Source organism: Euprymna scolopes, chromosome 27 (assembly GCF_053919585.1).
Source record: "Euprymna scolopes isolate OS-2025 chromosome 27, ASM5391958v1, whole genome shotgun sequence".
Taxonomy (NCBI): Eukaryota; Metazoa; Mollusca; class Cephalopoda; order Sepiida; family Sepiolidae; genus Euprymna; species Euprymna scolopes.
Genome location: NC_136508.1, coordinates 64,829,733 through 64,851,724, shown reverse-complemented (window position 1 = coordinate 64,851,724; position 21,992 = coordinate 64,829,733). Strand labels below are relative to the sequence as shown.

The 21,992-nt window shown below is 33.5% G+C and overlaps 1 protein-coding gene across 4 annotated transcripts in view; it reads right to left on the bottom strand.

Annotated features, from left to right (window-relative positions):
- The window catches only part of LOC145248877 (putative thiopurine S-methyltransferase), a 149,612-nt gene that overhangs the window by 99,419 nt on the left and 28,201 nt on the right, over positions 1 to 21,992 (bottom strand). For all 4 annotated transcript variants that reach the window (XM_080110635.1, XM_080110633.1, XM_080110636.1 and 1 more), the window contains 3 exons: positions 12,750 to 12,879; positions 3,564 to 3,616; positions 2,645 to 2,719 (listed from right to left, as the gene is read on the bottom strand). In XM_080110635.1, coding sequence (XP_079966761.1) covers positions 2,645 to 2,719; positions 3,564 to 3,616; positions 12,750 to 12,879 — 258 coding nt within the window. The remainder of the gene's footprint in view (positions 1 to 2,644; positions 2,720 to 3,563; positions 3,617 to 12,749; positions 12,880 to 21,992) is intronic.

Sequence of the window (21,992 nt, the reverse complement as noted above, 5' to 3'; positions counted from 1 at the left end):
ACTGTATTCGAAAGAGATTTGAGAGACTGAGGATTACGTCAGGGAAGGACAGAGATAGACATGTTACACACGGTGGCTGAGGGCGACAAGAAAATCCCTGCAAATATATGTTGGTTATTTCACTAAGGAAAAAAGGAGTCGAGTTATTCCTTTCTTAAGTTCCTTGCAATGGAGTCTACAACGTGTTGGGTCCCGATATGTTAATAATGTAACATGTGTGTAAATGTGTGTAACTCTTTATCTGTGCCTAAACCTAAACATAGATTCCATGAACAAAGCTTCTTTCTTAGAACTGCACGCCTGTGGAATTGTCTTCCGTTTTCCTGCTTTCCGGCTGACTACAATATGGTTGTGTTCAAGTCTAAGGTAAATAAGTTCTTGATGAGCCGTTCCATATAAGTTATTAAATTTACCAAATTTTCATTACTAATGATTACTATATTGACCAACTTCTACTGTACACTCTTTAACCCTTATCCTTGAGTGGCCTCTGGGCCTTGATAATGTGGTGATGCCTTTGTAAAAAAAAAAAAAAAAAAAAAAAAAAAAAAGAAGCTATGGCTTGAGTATTTAAAAACTGAATAGCTTTTGAACATATGCATTTGTTTATGAACATCAATCTTTGTTTTTTCAGCCCGGAAGTCTACACATGGCTTCAGTTGGATCAAATCTGCTTATCCTAAACATTTGTAGTGCCGCTCCTGGTAATAGTTACTGTATTTTTGGTGACAGTAACATCTTTGAAAAGTGTGACGAACAGCGTTAACAATGAATATACATGTAGTTAAATTGACAAATGGAAAAGATGGATAAAAACATGAATGTTATGAAATGGGTCACCAGTTAGCAAGTGCAAACTCAACAACCAAAATTTTGGAATGAAAGCGAGAATATATTTATACTTTTTGGATTCTTCGGACTACTGTTCTCATCCTGAGTGTAATTTTCACAACGTTTCAGCCAATGTAACCTCCAACCTTCTTCAGGTGTATCTTTTGAACTCAGGACTGTTTCTCTGGAATTTCGCACAAGGACACATTGTGCAATGGTTAGAGTACTTGAAAAAAAATTAATTATAAAAGTGATATTCTCCTAAAGGTTGAAGATTCACTTCTCAGTGTGGGCAACTGAAAAATACAATTGCAAATTACTTGAGATTTTTTACCCAGTCATAGCTGATGGAACGAGAGCATGCTACCCCCGTGAGGTAAATAAAAGGTTCCATTTGAAATTCCCTAGTTCGACACACCTGAAGAAGGTCAGAGGTTACATCGACTGAAACGTGAAAATCACACTCAAGATGAGAACAAATAATACGAATAACCAATCCTTATCTCAAAAATTCAGAAACGTAAAATATATTTATATCATCAATAACTTCACAGAAATGTAAAATATACTTTGAAAGACCAAACTTTGTTGAAATGTTTTTAATTTCTTGAATAAGAAGTAGAGAAAAGCGCCAGAAAGTTTGTTTTAAAGTTCTGTGTGTGTGTGTGTGTGTGTGTGTGTGTGTGTGTGTGTGTGTGTGTGTGTGTGTGTGTGTGTGTGTGTGTGTGTGTGTGTGTATGCATGTTTGTATGGGTGCATATGTGTGAACATGTGCATGTGTGTGCACATGTGTGTGTGTGTGTGCATGTGCGCTTATCTTGTGTGTGTGTGTTTGTGTGCACTTATCTTGTGTGTGTGTGTGTGTGTGTGCATGTGTGTATGGGTGCATGTGTGTGTGAACGTGTGCATGTATGTTCACATGTGTGTGTGTGTGTGCATGTGCGCTTATCTTGTGTGTGTGTGTTTGTGTGCACTTATCTTGTGTGTATGTGTGTGTGTGTGTGCATGTGTGTGTGAACGTGTGCATGTGTATGCACATGTGTGTGTGTGTGTGTGCATGTGCGCTTATCTTGTGTGTGTGTGTTTGTGTACACTTATCTTGTGTGTGTGTGTACTTATCTTCTGCATAGCCGTGTTCACTTGAGATATGGATATGGCAGCAGACTTAAAAGAATTTTAGTATGGTGCATTCCAGTCTTCTAGGATGGCCTTGTTGGTGTAGAGAGTTGACGCAGGCACGTCGCAGGTGTCATGCAGAGGAACTCTTAATTTCTGTTCACCGAGTTAACTGTTTTATACATTATTTATTTAATTACACTCTGGATTGCTACTTTTGGTGTTTGAAATGATTTTTATTGATTGGAAAATATTATGAGTTCACACGTTCCTGTGAAAACCCACTCGTCTCTGAAATGATCAAGAGAGCAAATCTCAACCGAGATTGGAGTTGGAAACGATTTTTATTGGTTGGAAAATATCTCACATGTTTCTGTGAAAAGTTCTTGCTTTTGGGAGTGACGATCAGAGTAAATCCCAATGAGAAAGAAAAGAGGTAGCAATTAGAGCCATTTGATTTTTAGCATTCATCTGAATCGCATCTCAAATATCTGACGCCAAAAAAATGCTATTTAAAGAATGAAAAGGAAAGAAGAGGAAAGCGTAAACCGGACAAAGAAAGAAAGAAAAGGAATAGCTTATCATGCGCGTTCGTCTCGCACATTGATCTAGCACGCATTTATTGAAATCACCTGTACTAGATTACGAGCAGGCAATCCTGGCTTTATAGAAAATGTCTGAGAAAATATTAACTTACTTGAATCTGTCTGCTACGTTGATTGCAACAAAAGAACCACGATCCCAAATGGCATTAAACTGGCCTCCCAATTCCCTCAAAAAAAATAAAAAATAAAATAAAAAAGATGGTGAAAATACATTAAAATTATAAAAATATCGATTTGAAAATAATTAGTTATAAATTCACGTGATCTTAAATTTTCAGCTGTTAGATTTTTTTTTTCTCCTTAACTTAATCAAAAACAGAAATCAAAATATTTTTCCTAAAAGAGTTTTGCTCTGGATCCTCAAAATTATATCAGTAAATACGAGGGGCATTTGTGGAACCATGTGCTCCATTCTCGACAATAATCATCGGCTTTAATGATGTTTTCATGGTCTTCCTCTTTTTCATCTTCTATTCTCATTCTGGCCGTGTCGTCCATCTGCTTTTTTTTTCATTTCAGCTGACTGATGAGGAAACAATATATTCACCAAATTTACCTCCCCCCGCCTTTTTTCAGTTTAACTAAAGCAACTTATATTCTTATAAATCATGTGTTCTCTCTCAACAACAATTGCCAACCCAATACTGTTTCCATTGTCTTCCTCTCCTTCAGCTTTCAATCGCATTCTGCTTTTGTCCGGATCCATAATTGTGTGTATGCAATACATCCGATATTTTCCCGGCATTATCAGTCACCTATGCAACATAGTGTATTGATCAGTTCATTCGTAGGTAAAGCAGGTAATTCCGCCACAACAGAAAATTAAAACAATATCTAGAGAATAAAAATAGTAAACAATTTTTTGAAAATGAAATAACACTTTTCTTGGGGAAAAACCTGGAAAAAATTTTTTCTGAAAGTAAAATTACAAACAAATTTGCTAGTTTTTCTGACAACCTTTACAATTATGTAATCAAAAGACGATAATAAAATTTGATCAAAATTACTTACTTGCTAAAGAGATAAATATCCATACAATAGAATTTGATTTTTCCATCCATTGCCTACAAAACAAACATATTTCTATTACGTTTCTAAATTTTTTAGATGAGGATTAGTTATTGATATTATTTGGATTCATCGGACTACTGTTCTCATCTTGAATGTTATTTTCACAACGTTTCGGTTGATGTAACCTTCGTGTATCTTATTGAACTCAGGAATGTTTCTGTCGAACTCGGGAATTTAGATGACATTTCGACGGAATCCTTTTACTTATTGGGCATGCTCTTGTTCCGTCAGCCATGACTGGATAAAGGTCTTAAGTAATTTGCAATTGTATTTTTCGGTCGCTCACACTAAGAATTGAACCTTCGACCTTCAGGAAAATATCACTTTTACAATTGATTTTTTCCCAAGAACTCTAACCACTGTGTCACGGGTCCTTGCTGACCGAACAATCGTATGCTATCCCTGTTAAGTAAATAAAGGTTTCCGTTCAGAATTTCGTCCAAATTCCCCGAGTTCAACAGAAACATTCCGAAGTTCGACACGATACACCCAAAGAAGGTCGGAGATTACATCGACTGAAACGTGAAAATCGCATTCAAGATAAGAAGATGAATCAAATAATACGAATATCTCTATTTGCTTGTATATTTTTGAGATGAGGATTAATAATTATTTTTTATATTATTTAGAGGATTGCACGGACTATTGTTCTCATCTTGGTTGTTTTTCTCACAGCATCATCAGCCGAAACGTTGTGAGAAAAACAACGAAGACGAGAATAATAGTCTGAACAATCCAAATCTAATATATAAATCTCACTATGTGTGTGTGTGTGTCTGTCTCCATTTTTAAATTGTATTTCCTCCTAGACGGATGATCATTTGACGGCGTGCAGTAGCTCAAAAGATTGCATATAGGGTGCAGATTTTTATTAGGGGTGTTTAATTGATTAAGACAATTGCTAATGGATTCACAAAAGGGGTTCAAACTTGAAAGAAATGACAACTTAACGAACATAGCGACAATGGCGTCGTTTGCACATGTGCACGATCTGTAACAGAAGTTTATTTATTTATTAAGTTTATCAGATTATCAACGCAGTTGTTTCTTTGGTGCTATGCGTAGCGTCGTCGATTACTAACACCAATATTGCAGTTTTGAGCTCCACCATGTCTTCCTTTCTTTCTTTTTTTTGTTACATTCCGATATTCTGGACTTTTAAATGTCACGTAATAATTATAAAAGAACACTTTTATATAAAAAAATACAGAAAAATGTTTTTGCTGTATATAACGAAAATGTCATATTCCAAATATATAGGCTATATTATATATCAGCTTATTTGTTACATTCCAATAATCACGTAAATAGATCCAGTAATGGAATTTTGTATTGAATTCATTCCTAAACTATTTAACCGATCATTATGAATTCTAATTATGTGTATATGTCTGTATATTTGTATGTATTTGATTCGCTCCTAAATTAATTAACCGATCATTATTAATTTTAATGATGTGTATATGATTATATATTTCTGTGCATTGGATTCACTCCTAAACTAATTAGCCGATCATTATTAATTTTATTTATGTATATATGTCTGTATATTTGTATGTATTGGATTCACCCCTAAACTAATGAACAGATCATAAGGATGTGTATATGATTATGTATTTCTATTATTGGATTCACTCCAAAACTAATTAACTGATTCTTATGAATTTTAATTATGTGTGTATGTTTATATATTTCTACGTATTAGATTCACTCCTAAACTAATTAACTGATCATTATGACTTTTAAAGATGTGTATATGTTTATATATATGTATGTATTGGATTCACTCCTAAACTAATTAACCGATCATTATTAATTTTAATTATGTGTTTATATATATATATATATATATATATATATATATATATATATATATATATATATATATTATATATTTTTGTGTCTTGGATCAACTCCAAAACTAATTAACTGATCATTATGAATTATATGTAATATATATGTTTGTATATGTCTATAGATGTCATATTCCAAAAATCACATACAATGTTCACTTCCTTTATTAATGTATTTATGTGTACAAGGAATTCTATCCAAGTAATAAGGTACTTGTACAGTATAGTACTCTTATGAAAACTTGTGTAAAATCATTGAGTAGTTTCATCTTTATATTAGAAATAAGATACTTGCACAGTATCCTACCCAAGAAATAAGGTACTTGTGCAGTATAGTACTCACATGAAAAAACAAAGAATATCTTACTTGTGACGTACAGAAGTTATTAAAACTGTAAACCCTGTTACATATTCGAGTAGTATAACTTACATCTAAAAAATAATGTGCTTCTTCACTATAGCACCCAGATAAAAAAAAATTCTTACCCCCTGATGTACAAAACATTTAGCACAACAGAAAATTTCATACAAGTATTGAGTTCTTTCATTTATATATTAGAAAAAGGTACTTCTACAGTGTCTTACACAAGAAATAAGGTACTTGTACAGTATCCTACCCAAGAAATAAGGTACTTGTACAGTATAGCACCCATGTGAAAAACAAAGGAAATTTTACTTGCGACATACATAAAAGTAATCAAAACCGAAAATCATGTAATATATTCGAGTAGTATGACATTTATATAAGGAATAAGGTGCTTCTTTACTATAGTACTCTGATGTAAAAACAAACTCTAACACACGGAAAAGTTAGCACAAGAGAAAATTATGTAAAATTATTGAGTAGTTTCATCTATATCTTAGAAATGCCGTCCTTGTACATTATCCTACCCAAGAAATAAGGTACTTGTGCAGTATAGTACTCATATGAAAAAACAAAAAAAAATCCTACCTGTGACGTGCATAAAAGTTATCAAAACCAAAAATCATGTACTATATTCAGGTAGTATGACTTTTAAATGAGAAATAAGGTTCTTCTTCACTATAGCACTCTGATGTAAAAACAAAAACCTGTGAGATACAGAAAAGTTTGCACAACAGAAAATTATGTAAATTATTTTAAATATGTATTGTATATTACCCGCCCTAGGCAAGGAAATTTTTTTCCATATATGTGCTGTAAATTTCCTGTTCTAGGGAACGTACAATTATCTCATACATATAATACCCGTCCTAGGATAAGTAAAATATTCTTTTGTTAACGATGGCAAATGATACATAGACATCAAAAATTCCTCTATCCTAAGAATAACAGGTATGTTCAAAATTTTTCTTATACGGTCCCGAGCAACGTCGGGTGGCCTTGCTAGTCTAATATATAAAAGGCTATATTTCTGTATGTGTTTCCGTCTCTCTATCTGTCTGTCTGTCTGTTTCCATATTTTCAAACTATCTCTTCTGAAACTAAAAGTCGCAGAGTGGCGCTAGGACGTCAAATGATTGGATTTGTTACGGACCATTCTTTTATGGGTCTTTAGCCGGTTAAAATAGTTTTTAAAGAGCCAAAATTGTAAAAAATCGTTTTATACATTTAGTACATATTCATCTTAGTTTATTTTTAATTTTTAATCAGTTCATATGCATGTCACGTTGGTACAGTGGTAACGTCACTAGCTTTGAATGTTACAGTTTTGCTTTTGGTTTCGATTCTAGCTGATGGCACCCAAATACTTTTTCTTTTTATTACTTTTGAAATCACGACTCTATAATCTAATATATTAGATTGGTGCAAAATTAATATCGTTTGTGGATGTTCAACATATATATAAAAAACGACATTATTTTTGTATCAACCTAATATGCAAAATCTAGACAAATTAAAATATCATATTTAAGCTTTTTACGGCCGGATAAAGCCGGGCATCCCTGCTAGTAATACAAAAAATAATGTCTGTATTTATATGAGAAGTTAGGTATATATGGATACTACCTAACTTTATATATACAGGGTGGGCCAAAATAAGGGTCCTATCTTTAAATATAATCATATATATATATATAGGACCCTTATTTTGGCCCACCCTGTATATATATAAAGTTGGGTAGTATCCGTGTAAATTTGATCCCAAATAGTAGCTCCATAACTCGAAGTGGTATTGTACCTTGTTTGGGGTGAATTAACAATAAATATATATATATATATATATATATATATATATATATATATATATATATATGTATATATGTATGTATGTATGTTTGTTTGTTTGTTTGTTTGTACAGGATTCATTCCTAAACTCCTAAACTAAAAAAGTCAAGTATCAAGGTTCGATCGTGCTCTAAATAGAAACATTCATTTCGAAAGCACTTGTCTCATCAAAGAACCTATTGTCGATTTCATACACCAGATCCTTCTGCTTGTGCAACGATAAAACTTCTCAAATGCACTTGTGATGTTAGGCTGTATAAGGATGTTAACTTTGGTTCAAATTGGACCGTTTCTTCTTTAATCAAACCTTTTCGATTATCGATTTTCAATGCTTATTGGGGGCATTTGGAGGTGCAAAAACTATCTAAGAACTCTTCCAGACACATAAAGTACTTCTAATTCTAATTAATCTATCATTAATATATCAGGTGTAAGAGTGGGTAAGGTGGACTACATTTAGTTTTAGTTTCATGCAAAAAAAGCTAAGAGGAATTGGAACCTCCAATTTTCATGAAATGTAAAAAATAGGTATTAGACATCAAGTAATAAATTTTTTTCTTAAATTTCAGTTTCTTTGGAGTATTTTAAAGAGTTTTACTGTGAGAGAGATTTCGGGTCAGTATATGGTTTGGTCGGTGTGGGTGATGGTAGAAATGTCACTGCTGGCTTTCTCTCTGACTGGCTGACCCATTGACTTAAATGAAGGCCACAAATATTTCAGATTTGCATAAAATTTTACCCATAGTCATTAGATAACAATTAAGCAAGATTCTCTAAATTTCAATTTTTTCTTAAGACCTCTTGAGCTTTTGGACATTTTCTAGAATCAAAATTACGTAATGGAGTTTGATAAAAATCGGAATAAGGGTTCTAAGTATAAGGTTTGATATTATTAGAGCGTTCCAAAAAAAAACAGTTTTGTTCATTGAATTCAGTTTATCCGTTCCTCAGATATTAAAAGCATTCATTTATTAAAAACTATAATTATTAAACTCCATGAAGTTGAGCTCTTGGAAAAAAATTAAAATTGAAAATACAAATGGCCGCCGAGCGATTTCATTGATAAAGTTGAAATTAAACAAAAAAAATATTATTTCAAAGCAAAGCTTGGAAAAATTATGGATTACATAGAAAAATGCAAGCATGAAAAGTAATATGGCTAAGATTAAGCGTAGAAAAGTAAAAAGACTAATTGTAAAAACTGGAAAAGAAAAAGACAAGATAATCTAGTAAAAAATATAATAAATTTATAACTTAAAATATTGCAGCATTAAGAATTTAAAAAAAAATTCAATTTAACATTATATAATCAATTCTTAATACTGCAATATTTTAAGTTATAAATTTATTATATTTTTTATTAGAATATCTTGTCTTTTTCTTTTCCAGTTTTAACAACTAGTCCTTTTACTTTTCCATGTTTAATCTTAACCATATTACTTTTCATGCTTGCATTTTTCTATGTAATCCATAATTTTTTCAGGCTTTGCTTTGAAATAATATTTTTTTTGTTCAATATCATTCGCATTGTCAAAAATCCATAAAAAAAATTGTTACCAACTTCTTAAATTGACTAAATAAAAAAATCAAATAAAAGACGTAATTAAGTAAATAAACAGAAAGAAGGGACAAAAAAAAAGAGAGAAACAGAATTAACATGTGGCGTCATAAGCGAAATATTATCAGCCCTAACATGGCAAAGAGTAGAACTTTTGTTAACTCTTTCTATATAACCCAAATAAAATGGCACGGGAGTGACATTCCTGCTATGATTTATGAAGGTGTCGACGACGGAAAAGTTGCTATGGTAACCAACAGCCAATCAGAAAAAACCGTCTCTCACGTTCCTTACTAATTTTGAGGGCTTTTGAACACCAGTAATTTTATTATAACTTTTGTTTTAATGAAGGAAAATTGAAAATTTTATTTCAAAATATAGCTGAGAAGGTTACCTCTGAACTGTAAAAATTGTTTGAAATTTGGTTGCAAAATGAGTGAGCGGTGGAGCTTTAAAGCAGTTCTAAATGAATAAAACTAAAACTTTATCACATATTCAAACACGGTAGAATGATATACTGAATGAGGTTGTATCATTATTTGGTGGACAATCTTTTTTTTAACCTGTCACATGAATAGATATTATACCTTTTTTGTGGCATTTTGTTCATTGTCTTTTTATGAGCAGCTATTGATCAAATCATCATATCTTGTCGCTCCATCTCTTCAACCAGCAGCGTGCGGGTTCATTACCAACACTGAGGTCTTCGTCCGTGCAGTTGGGCCCCAGTGGGCAAGATGTTAAAATGTGCTCGATGGTCTGAACTTGGGCACCACAGGGGCATTCAGCAGTTGTAGAGTAACCCCACATGAGGAGGTTGTTGCCAGTTTTTGCAACTTTTGCCCTTGCCCTATTCAGAGTGACCCACTCCAAATGGGACAGGTGTGTGCCAGGTGGTAAGGTTTCACTGGGCTCTGGCAGTGCTATATTTGTAGACTGAGGGTCTACTTCTCTCCACATCTGCAGCCGGTAAGAGGATGTAGAAGTGTCCGGTAGTTCCTCCACTGTGGCAAAGCTTCGCCGGGACACAAGTCGTCTAGCCACCTCCGAGTAGTCATAGAGAGGGTGTCTGGGGTCTTCAAGTTGTTTAGTACGCTCAACTCTTGCAATTATATCCTGGCGGACTTTAGGTGGTGGTATGCCACTTAATTGGTATATGGCTGGTAGAGGTGTGCTTTTTAAGTTTCCGGTTATGATCTGGCAAGCTTTGTGGAGATCTGCATCAATGCGGTGAGCATGGGCTGAGCGAGACCATACTGCAGCGCCATATTCAGCCGTGGAGTAACATAGGGCTAATGATGTTGTCCTTAGCGTGTGTGGGTCTGCTCCCCAACTCGAGTTAGCCAGTATGTTGACTAAGTTAATTCGAGGTGCGATCTTCTTTCGGAGCTTGTCTATGTGTGTCTTGAAAGAGAGAGTTCGGTCCAGTGTGATGCCAAGGTAGACTGGATATGGTTCATTTACTAACTCCTTACCTTCCCATTGGATCTTCAGCTTCCGGTTGACTATGTGGTTGTTAAGGTGGAAACTACAAACTTTTGTTTTCCCAGGATTGGGATTGAGGAACCATTTCTTATAGTAGGAGGCTAGGGTTTTTAAGGCACTGGAGATTCTTTTCTCAATTGCTTCAAAGCTCTTGTCTTGTGTCGCAAGACACGTGTCATCCGCATAGATGAATCTATGGATGTCTGTAAATTCTGGTAGGTCATTTGTATAGATGTTAAACAAAGTCAGCGCCAAGACAGAACCCTGGGGCAGACCATTCTTCTGTGACCTCCACCGACTCTGCCTACCATCCATTTCGACAAAGAATCTTCGATTCCGGAGAAGAGATTCTATAATGGAAACCATTTTTCTGTTCTTCAAGATCTGGCCAACTTTCAGCAGAAGTGCTCGGTGGTTGATGGTGTCATAGGCTGCTGTGAGGTCGATAAATACAGCCCCTGTGATTTGTTTTCTTTCATACCCATCCTCTATGTACTGAGTCAAGTTCAGAACCTGACCAACACATGAATGTCCCTCCCTGAACCCAGACTGGTCGTCCGTAAGCTGGTCTTCAACTATTGGTGATATCCTGGCCAGAATGAGGCATTCATACAACTTGTACAGTACACACAACAAGGATATAGGGCGATAGCTAGATGGTAGTTGGGGATCTTTCCCTGGTTTAAGAAGAGCTATAACTTTTGCCCGTCGCCAGATCTTGGGAATGTTGTATCCAGCAGCACAGGAGTTGAACAGTGATAGGATCCATTCACGAGATCTTGGCCCAAAATTCTGGATCATCTCTGTTGAGATACCATCGAGTCCTGATGCCTTTCTAGACTTGAGATGTTTAATTCCAGTCTTCAATTCCTCCTCAGTAAATGGGGGAAACATGTCATCAGACTCTTTGTGGACTTCGCCCATCTTCTCTTTCATCTGTTTAACATAACCTCTCTTTGCAGTGGTTTCCCATTTATAAGTAGTTGGTGAGCAACTTGGTTTGGTGAGACTGCTGCTGCTGCAGTCCGGTTTTTTATCGCTGTTTAGCTTCTTTATTGTTTTCCATGCATTTTTGCTATTGTGGGTCATGTCCAGATCTGTAACGGTCTCCATCCATCACTCCTTACGGGCTGCAGATAGAGAGGCCAACAGTTTGTTGCCCAGCTCAGTGGTAAGTTCTTCGAATGGGTCTCTGTTATATGCTTGTACATAATTTTCATTGATCAAATACTAGCTTGTGACTCAGTCGCAAATTGCATTGCTTTCATTAAAACATTTTTTTTATGCCTCGTTCACTGTGCATTCACGGGGGACCATGCATGCTTCACTTGTTTCTACTTTATAGTTGAATTGCAAACATCATAAAATTTTATTAATCAAATATCAGCTCGTGACTCGGTTGCAAATAGCATTACTTTTATTAAAATCTTTATAAAATGTTATTTACACCTTCAGCCTTTGCTATGTTATTTATAAATGAAGAACGAATTATATTCATACTATCATCATAATGAAAGCAACTGTTTTCTGAAATAATTTTGTTAACAAACAAAAAATATTTTTAATGATTTTCTGTCAGAAAAAATCGTTAAAAATTAACTTCAGATGCAAAAATGATCAATTTGAAAAATAAATCCGACATAATTTTCTATTTTGAAATCCATTCTTAACATGGGGAGAAATTAATCTTTTCTTGCTTGAATGAAAGTTTGGGTTATGTTCCTTAATCATTGACTTTTATGAAGGCCGCAAATGGCCACCGAGCGATTTCACTAATAAAGTTGTTTTTTTCTTTAAATACTGGATGATTTTGCATAATTTTTGGTGAATTATGTTTATTCGACCTAACACGAAAGTACATAATAAACCTTTTCAACGTTTTGTTTATTTTATTTTTACAAGCAGTTTTTAAGATTTCACTGAAACTGGAAAATACCCATTTTTTTTTTATTTTACAAAAAAAAACAAAAAACAAATTAAATAAAAATTTCGAGGCAAAAACAACCAATTAAAAAATAAACCTGAAATAATTTTCCATCAATATTCTTTAAAGGTTCTTCAGTATATTCCAGGTTTTGGTCAGCAAAAAATTCTCGAAACGCCTGTTCTGCTATATCCACACCTACAACATAATGCCCTTGATCAGCCAATCTAAACAAAAAAAAAATAAATAAATAATTATTAGAAGTTTAATGTAGTTTGGTTAAAGCATTGTTTAGTGCTTATATAAAGGTAAATGATAGGAGGCAATACAATGAAAATGTATTATGGCGGAATGAGTTATGCAGATTCCACCAGCTTATTAATACAATATATATATATATATATATATATATATATATATATATATATATAAAGACTATTATTACATATTACAATATTCTTACTTGCATCAAATAACGACCTCCATATGCATGTTTAAATTAAAGTAAAACACACATCTGACAAAGAGAAATGTTCCCGAAATATCTTACATGGAACATTAACCAGACCACACTGACATAAATAAGAATATAACATAAGGTAATAGGACTATAAAATAACAATAAAAAGCATATATATATATATATATATATATATATATATATATATATATTTCAAATGTATTCTTTGTTTTACATAGAATAATAAAAATCTTTTGATTTAAAATTTAAACATTTCACGTCATAAATTTTAAAATTTATTGAATGACAAAAATTTGATATATATATATATATATATATATATATATATATATATATATATATATATATATATATATATATATTTAATATAATAGACACTCCATTTCATAAACTTAGCCATTTATTTGTTCTTCTGACCCGTGTTTCTTAATTTAATTCTGGGACTTTCACGTGCATATCTAAGTTGACCTAATTATTAACGCTAACTTTCGCGCTTTTTGTCTGGGTCAGTTTGACCTTGTTTTCAAATTTAAACTTTCACCGCTTTTCGTTTTTTTTTTTTTTTAAACCTTAATTTACTTGATTCCTCCAGCCTTGACAAACGTGTTTTAAATATTCTCTCCAGTGCTTTTTCTTTTAATGATTTGGAATTCATTCCATTTGCGCTTTTTTCCAAGGAACTCTGCCTTTTGGATCACTTTGGACCATTTGGAATTTACCCATTGGATTGGAAATTTTTAATTCAACCGTTTTGGATTTTACCATTCTTGGATTTTTTACCCTTCACCGGACTATCCATTCATGTGAAATCTTTTTATCATTTTTCTTTTACCTCCCCCTTTTTTTTTTAACCAAGTAAGATCTGTGACTTACTTGTAGTTTCATTAAATACTTTTATATGCAAAATCCGATCCCGCATTTTGCTAATTCCTGCCCTCTGATGAGAAGGAGAGTATTTCTTCGAAATTCCGCGGATTAAGGACTATCCACTTACCTTGTGCTTCCTTTTTTAAAATTAAATATGTTTTTAACTCTTTTTCAAGATGTCTTTTAACATGTTTTATTAATCATTTGTTCATATATATATATATATATATATATATATATATATATATAGTGTCATCCACTGACAGTACTGTTTCACTGTTAACAGCTCATCAGTAAGGCTAGACAGGCAGTAAGCCAGGATCGAAGCTCAACCGTCAAGCTGACAGTCTGCACTTTGACTTTTGCCCTATCATCCAGCACTTGTTCAATGTAAGCGAAATGTAGATGTCAACAAACGTAAGCCTCTTTTTAGCGAATCTGAGAGCTCAAATCAGTTTTTACCTAATGAGCAATACCTTACCAGAACTTTATCGCAAATGGAGTAAATATTGTTATGTATCTATCTATCCATTTATCTATCTATTTATCTATCTATCTATTTATTTATCTATTTATCTATCTATCTATTTATCTATCTGGCTATCTATCTATCTATTTATCTATCTATCTATCTATCCTATTTATCTATCTATCTATTTATCTATCTATTTATCTAGATATCTATCTATCTATTCTATTTATCTATCTATCTATCTATGGAATACTGCTGTCATATCTGGGCAGGAGCTGCTAAAAACAGTCTATCCTGCCTTGACAGAGTACAAAATAGACTTCGTGGCTTAGTGGGAGATGCCTTTTTCTCTTCCCTGCAACCTCTCTCCCACAGAAGAGACGTTGCAAGCCTATCTTTGTTTTATCGTTATTTCCATGGCAGGTGCTCGTCTGAACTCCAATCTCTAGTCCCCCCTCGTCAATCTTTAACAAAAAACACCCGTCTAGCTGAATCCACTGTCAAAAACTTTCCCCACTCTTTATCTATGCCTAAATCAAAACGTAGATTCCATGAACAAAGCTTCTTTCTTAGAACTGCACGCCTGTGGAACTCTGTTCCGTCTGCCTGCTTCCCTCCTGATTACAACTTGGATGTCTTCAAGTCCAACATAAACAAATTCCTGATGAACTGCCCCCTTAAGTAGGCACTTTAAATATCCACATTAACGTACTGTACTTACAATAACCCTTATCCCTGAGTGGCTTCCGGGCCTTGATAAGTGGTGACCACCGTGTAAAAAAAAAATCTATCTATCTGTCTATCTATTTATTGCTTTCTATAAATTAACTTGATATAAATATAATTATTGTTTTAAATCAAAATTGTGCTTTTGTTTTTTTTTAATATAAAACGAATTTGCGTTTTAATTTAAATTAGTTTCATACCGTTATATTAATAAAATTATACTACCACTTCCCGTATTTTGTGTGTGTGTGTTCGAGTGTGTGTGTGTGTGTGTGTGTGTGTGTTCGTGTGTGTATGTGTGTGTACTTTTCGCCTTTGCATAACTTAGACATTAGTATCGTTTTTTTAATTGACTATAAACCAATTATTTATCAAAATAGTGTTTAGTAGAAAAACAATCTTACCAAAAAATCTATTTAAAAAAAATAATTTAATTATGAAATTAAATCTATCAGAAAGCGTTTGTTTCTTTGTAATTAAGTCAGCCATTTTGAAGTAACAAAACAGCAATTGGTTAATTCACCTTGAATTTCAAAGAAAAAAAGGCACAAAATAACGACAACAGAATAGTTGAACCGTAAAGACTAGGAAAAGACTGAAACTTTTTCTTTCTTTTTTTTTTTTTTTTTTTTTTAAATATATAGAAATAAAGACTCGGATGAAAATCGCATTCCAAATGGCTCTTTGATTGTATTTTGCATTTAATATTGATACTCTCACCGCGAATAATGATATGTGCATTACTAAATTATGGGAGTGGCATTAGAGGGAGATTAATGTGGCATTGTTGAATTTGAAGAGGGCCTACCTGAAGATACGGATCCATGAGTTCCTGTGGCGATTTCAGACAGGAAGATATTTTTTGGGGTTTGGCCTAAACGTAGCAAAAATGTTTTGAGGCAAGATGAATCCACAATGAAAGCTATCTTCAGCTTACGTTGATGACATATATGTCAATGAGGACATAATGTCTGCAGATGCGATTTGAATAATTGTATTGAATTAATTTGTAACCCGGTAGCAAAAAAAAAAAAAAAAAAAAAACATTTCTTTTATTAAAACCTTTATAAAATGTTACTTGCGTCCTAAACTATTTTTAGTATTATTTAATGCTAAAACACAATATCTATTATAAACAATTAACTGTATTTGATCAAATACCAGCTTGTGACCTGGTAGCAAACGACAATGCCTTTGCAATCCTGAATTTTTTAGACGAGATGTGGATGCTTGTATTATGTTCATTAATCGGACTATTATTCTCATCTTAGGTGTTATTAGCACAACGTTTCGGTTGATGCAACCTGCGACCTTCTTCGGGTGTTGAGAATATGCTTCTTTTTTTCTACTAAGGAAAAAAGGGTTGGCTCTGCATTACAAGAGTCCGACCTGTGGGTCTGAGGGTAGGAACTTGTAATGCAGAGCTAACCCTCTTTTCCTCAGTAGAGAAAAAGAAGCATGTTCTCAACACCCGAAGAAGGTCGCAGGTTGCAGCGACCGAAACGTTATGCTTATAACACCCAAGATGAGAATAATGGTCCAATTAATCAGCATAACACAAGAAATTGCTTTTATTAAAAATTTTATGAAATTTTACTTACATCTTCAACGTTTTTAGCATTATTTAATGATGAAACACAATATCTGTTATAAACAATTAATTGTTTTTTTTTTGGTTTTTTTTACACAGTGATCACCACTTATCAAGGCCGGAAGCCACTCAGGGATAAGGGTTATTGCAAGTACATTACGTTAGTGTGGAGATTTGATGAAGTGTTTACTTAAGGGGGCGGTTCATTAGGAATTTGTTAACGTTGGACTTGAACACATCCAAGTTGTAGTCCGGTGGGAAGCAGGCAGACGGAACAGAGTTCCACAGGCGTGCAGTTCTAAGAAAGAAGCTTTGTTCATGGAATCCGCGTTTTGATTTAGGCACAGATATAGAGTATATGTGATCAAATCCAGTTTGTGACCTTGTAGCAAACGACATTGCTTTTATTAAAAATTTTATACAATTTTACTAACAGTCTTTCCATATAAAGTAAAAAAAATTTGATTTCTATTCGAAGAAATATGTCTAATCACACACAAATGTATATTTGGCAAAGAAAATATTTTTTTAAATCACATAACTTCATCATTTTTTATAATTTATTTATTTATTTTGAACAATTGTCTTTTATTTGTTGTTAATTAATAAATCTCGCCTATATTGTCTGTATGTATCAAGTGTTTGCGTGAAACCGGGGATTCTAAACCGGAAGGACTGCTTAAACACCAAAGCAAGCAAGCAAGCAAGCAAAACAATTTGAGTTTTATAATTATACTAGCATGGGTACCCGGCGTAGTCTGGGTTGATATGAAGTTCCGTTTCGAACACACCTACTATAACTAATCATTTTCATCATGGGATACCCCCACAACAATTTCAAAAATAAAAGAACGGATAAAAACATGTAAATATAATCGCCCCCCCCCCCCCCAAAATACCTGATACCCTATCCACCAGATATTTCGGCAGAAGGGATACAAAAAGAAAGAGAAGACACTATTCTCAGGATATTGAGCACTGGAAAGAAAACTCCCCCCTAAAAAAAAATAAATAATTAAAAATAAATCATTATAATTTTTGTTTTGAAAAAATAGCAGCGAATGCTCGTGCGATCACAAAAACAAAAACGAAAAAAACTGACGCAACTGGCGAGAAATAGGTAACTTGGAAACTGTTTTGCTCACTGTCCTAAGAAAACTCACGATTTTGTGAACCTAAAAAATAACGTTTATAAACATTAACGTGTGCTTTTGCTTTTTTATTTTTTGTAAGGGCACTTTTTTCACTGGCTTTCTTTCTTTGTAAATAAAGGAAATTTTCGATTTGCTTTTTTTTTAGGGGGGGGCTTTTTGTTTTTAAAAGTGTATGCTTCGAATTCAAACTTAAGCTTGAATTTGAAGCAGTCAGAGATTCTGTTGTAATTTTTTACGCCATTACCCAGCATTGTTTAACTCCTAAGAAAAATGAAAATCTACCAGAAATTAATTCCAAAAATAATTAAATTAAATTTTTCGTCATTTTATGTTTTTAATGTAATCCTCCCTTCAAAAAAAATTTGAATTTGTCATATTTTGGGGGTTGTTTTGTTTATGAAATTATTAGGTGAAAGTACAGAATGGTCTCATAAAATTAATTAAATTTATCGTTATTTTTTTTTCAAATGTAATTCCCGCCCCCCCCAACTGCATTTGTCATGTTCCCCGCCCCCCACTCAATCGCCAAACTTGAAAAAATGCTAGAGGTGACATGTCTTGTTGAACACTTGGTGGCCCAAAAGTGGGTGATCATTTTACATTAAATTTATATAGAAATGTGATCCCCACTCTAAAATGTTAATTCTTTTTTTTTTCAAAATTTCTTCTTTCCTATTATTTATAAAGGCTTTTTAAACGTATAAGGCAAAAAAAGTAAATCTTCAATTTTTTTAGGGGTTAAATGACGCTGGTCATGTTATATAGCGCCAGGACCCCTAGGTTGGGAACGGTCATAATTAGTAAGTTCCCCGCTGCAACAAAAACCCAGTAGCCGTCTCTTATTGATCGTCTAATTGTTTAATTTTCTGGTTGTTATGGTAACGGCTAAGACGACAGAGTTATTTCCCCCTTGACTGTGCATTTTTCATTTCTCGGCTTCTGTAGCTGTCATACCTGTCAAAATAATGATTCCGGCTAACCAGAATTTGATATGCACACAAAGGTCAGACGTAACTCAGCATAACAAATCAAGACGTAAGACAGACCGGCTTTTTATATAAAAATATATTTTGTTTTGAAGTTATTTTCGTTTTACACAGAGATTTTCAATAGTTCAAAATTTAACAGTGTGGCTTACTGTTCATTTCAGTGATGGAGAGGGGTGTGTGGAGACGTTATGCTCCCGATAATCGCACGTTTCCTATCGGAGTCTCTCTCTTCTTCTTCTTCTCTCTTCTCTCCTTCTTCTTCTTCTTCTTCTCTTCTGGTTAGACTCCAAAATCACCTCTTATATTTACATGATTTTGGCTTGGTTTTTTCCAATCGATACTGATGCGCGTGTCTGCTGGTCACGTTTTGACAACTTTTCACCACCTCTTCATCTGACCGACTATTGACTTTATCGATACACGTGAATTTATCTCACATGCTTACTTTGTATACATTCTAGAGTTACGAGGAATGTCACGTTTCCTTGTTTTGTAAACAAAAAAATCGTCGTCCGATTTCTCTGTTTATGACGTAACCACTTTTCCGTTTCGACTGGTGGACAATCGATTATTCGACACCCATCTTTCCAATCTTTTATTATCTTGTTTTGAAGAAGTTTTTTCTTTTCAGTTATGTATCGAATGGTTCCAGCCATCCATTACATAACAGTCACGTCATAAAAAATTACCGTTTGTTAATTAGAAAATTTAGTTTGTAATCGGTGAGATTAACGTGAGAAAATAAACAAGTGTAAATTGTGGAACTTAGAGGGGGGAGGCAGCAAATCTTCATTTTTTTAAGCGTTAAACAACGCTGGGTCACATTGTAAAAATTTACCAATTTCTGTATAGCCGTTTAAAGAATAATAAAAACAAACAAATGAAATTTTTTCATTTTTTTCGTAAGTGTTTTTTTTTTGTTTCAATATTAAAAAAAAAAACAATAAAAAACAAATATTTTTCTATCTACACGGAATTATTTTTCCAGCTAGAAACTTTTTGAGATTACCAAATTATTTTATTTGGTGAGAGTTTGTTTCTTTTATGTTTAGAAGTTTCTAGGGGCAAATAACTCTAAAAAGAATTTAAAAAAAAAAAAAAGGCCGATGTTGGAAATAATAATTCTAAATAAATTCAATTAAATATATTATCAATATAATTGTTGTTCAAAGTTTATTAAATAAACATTTTAAATAGAACACTTACAACAATTCTCTCACTAAAAACAATAACTAAGCTACCGCTTATTGAATTAGTTTGGAATTATTTTGTAGATGAGTAAATTGTATAATTTTTTTATTTAATTCTAATGGTTGTTTTCACAATGTTTCACCTGATTATTCATCTGGCCTTCATCAGGTTAATTGTGATGGGATAGGAATGTCGAATCCTCCAACTACAGGGTGGTCAAAAAGTCTGTCCTAATCAATTCTTCCCGTGTTTCGAACTTGGCACACCCAGGTTATCAGTCCGTTTTGCTAACAACTGAGCCACAGTCGTCTCCCCATTGAGAATTAAACTTACTGTATTTATGCACACGCGATGGAACATTGAACTAATCTATTTATTTATAGATTCAGATTCATGAAAATAACCCCCAAAATAAAGCCTCAAAAACAAAAATGTCCGCGCAGAATTATGACTTCAATTATTTTGGTTCAACTTTGATCAAAATGTCGGAGTTGCCTTTGTTTGATCCAACGTTACAAAAAAAAAAAAATGTTTCGTTCGGATTTTACATTTAGATTAAATATTCTTCGGCCCCAAATGCGAGCGAATTTCAATATTACAACTGCAATTATATTTTCTATCAGCTTATCCTTTGGGGGTCTCTAAGACATAAACAAAATATGCACCTACATATACTTTATAAAGTAAAGACTAGCAGGGAGACTCGACGTTGCCTGATATTAAATGAGGATCAACGAATGTTCCATACTTTTATTGTCATCAAAATCGGAGAAATCTCCCATTTTTCAATCAGATCGATTGATTGCCTGATCTACAGGGTGGTCAAAAAGTCAGGTAACATGTTAAAGGTAGAAAAAACAATATGATCCATTATAATCTCTATTCGTTTAATATTATTTGTTTAAATATTTGAGTGTAATATATAAACTACCCCTCCTGATTTCTGGCTTTGGGGCTATGTAAAGGATAGCGTTTATGGCAAGAAGCCTGATACAATAGCGTCTTTAAAGTTATTTATTGAAGAGGAGATTGCGCGGATATCAGCTGACATGATTACACGTGTTACACAATCAGTGGTTAATCGCTTCCAGCGATTGATAGAGAGAAATGGACGACAATTAACAAAATAAACATATTTCATGTTTGTTTCATTTTATATTTCAATGTATGGTACTTAAATATACGTGTATTGCTAATATCGTTTTTCTTTAAAATGTTACCTGACTTTTTGACCACCCTGTACATCTACAGCAATTGCTGCCTTCAATAGCTGTTGTCATCTCATCACAGTTTGGTCAAATAATCCTCTGACTGACTGACGAAAGCCAGAGGAATAATTGGTCGAAATGTGGAAAAAAAAAAAAAAACAACTAGAAGATAAGGATAATAGTCGAAAAAATTAAATAAAAAAATTATACAATTTATTCATCTTCAAAATAATTCCAAATTTATTCAATAACAATCGGTACGGACCCGACAATTGGATGAACAATTGGATGAACAAGACCAAAAAATCCAACCTTAATTGTCCTTTGGGGCCGAGGATAGAGATGCGGAATATCTACGATTCCAGGTGAGCATTATCTTGAGATAGCGGTTTCGATCTCACCCAAAGCCAGTCAGAGGATTAGTTGACCAAACCGTGATGAGATGACAGCAGCTACTGAAGGCAGCAATTGCTGCGGATGTAGTTGGAGGATTCGACATTCCTATCCCGTCGCGGTTAACCTGATGAAAGCCAGAGGAATAATTGTCCGAAACGTAGAAAACAACAACTAGAAGAATGAGGATAATAGTCCAAATAATTAAATAAAAAATTAAGATACTGCTATTTTGTAAAATCAATTTTTTTCTTAATGTAATATGCAA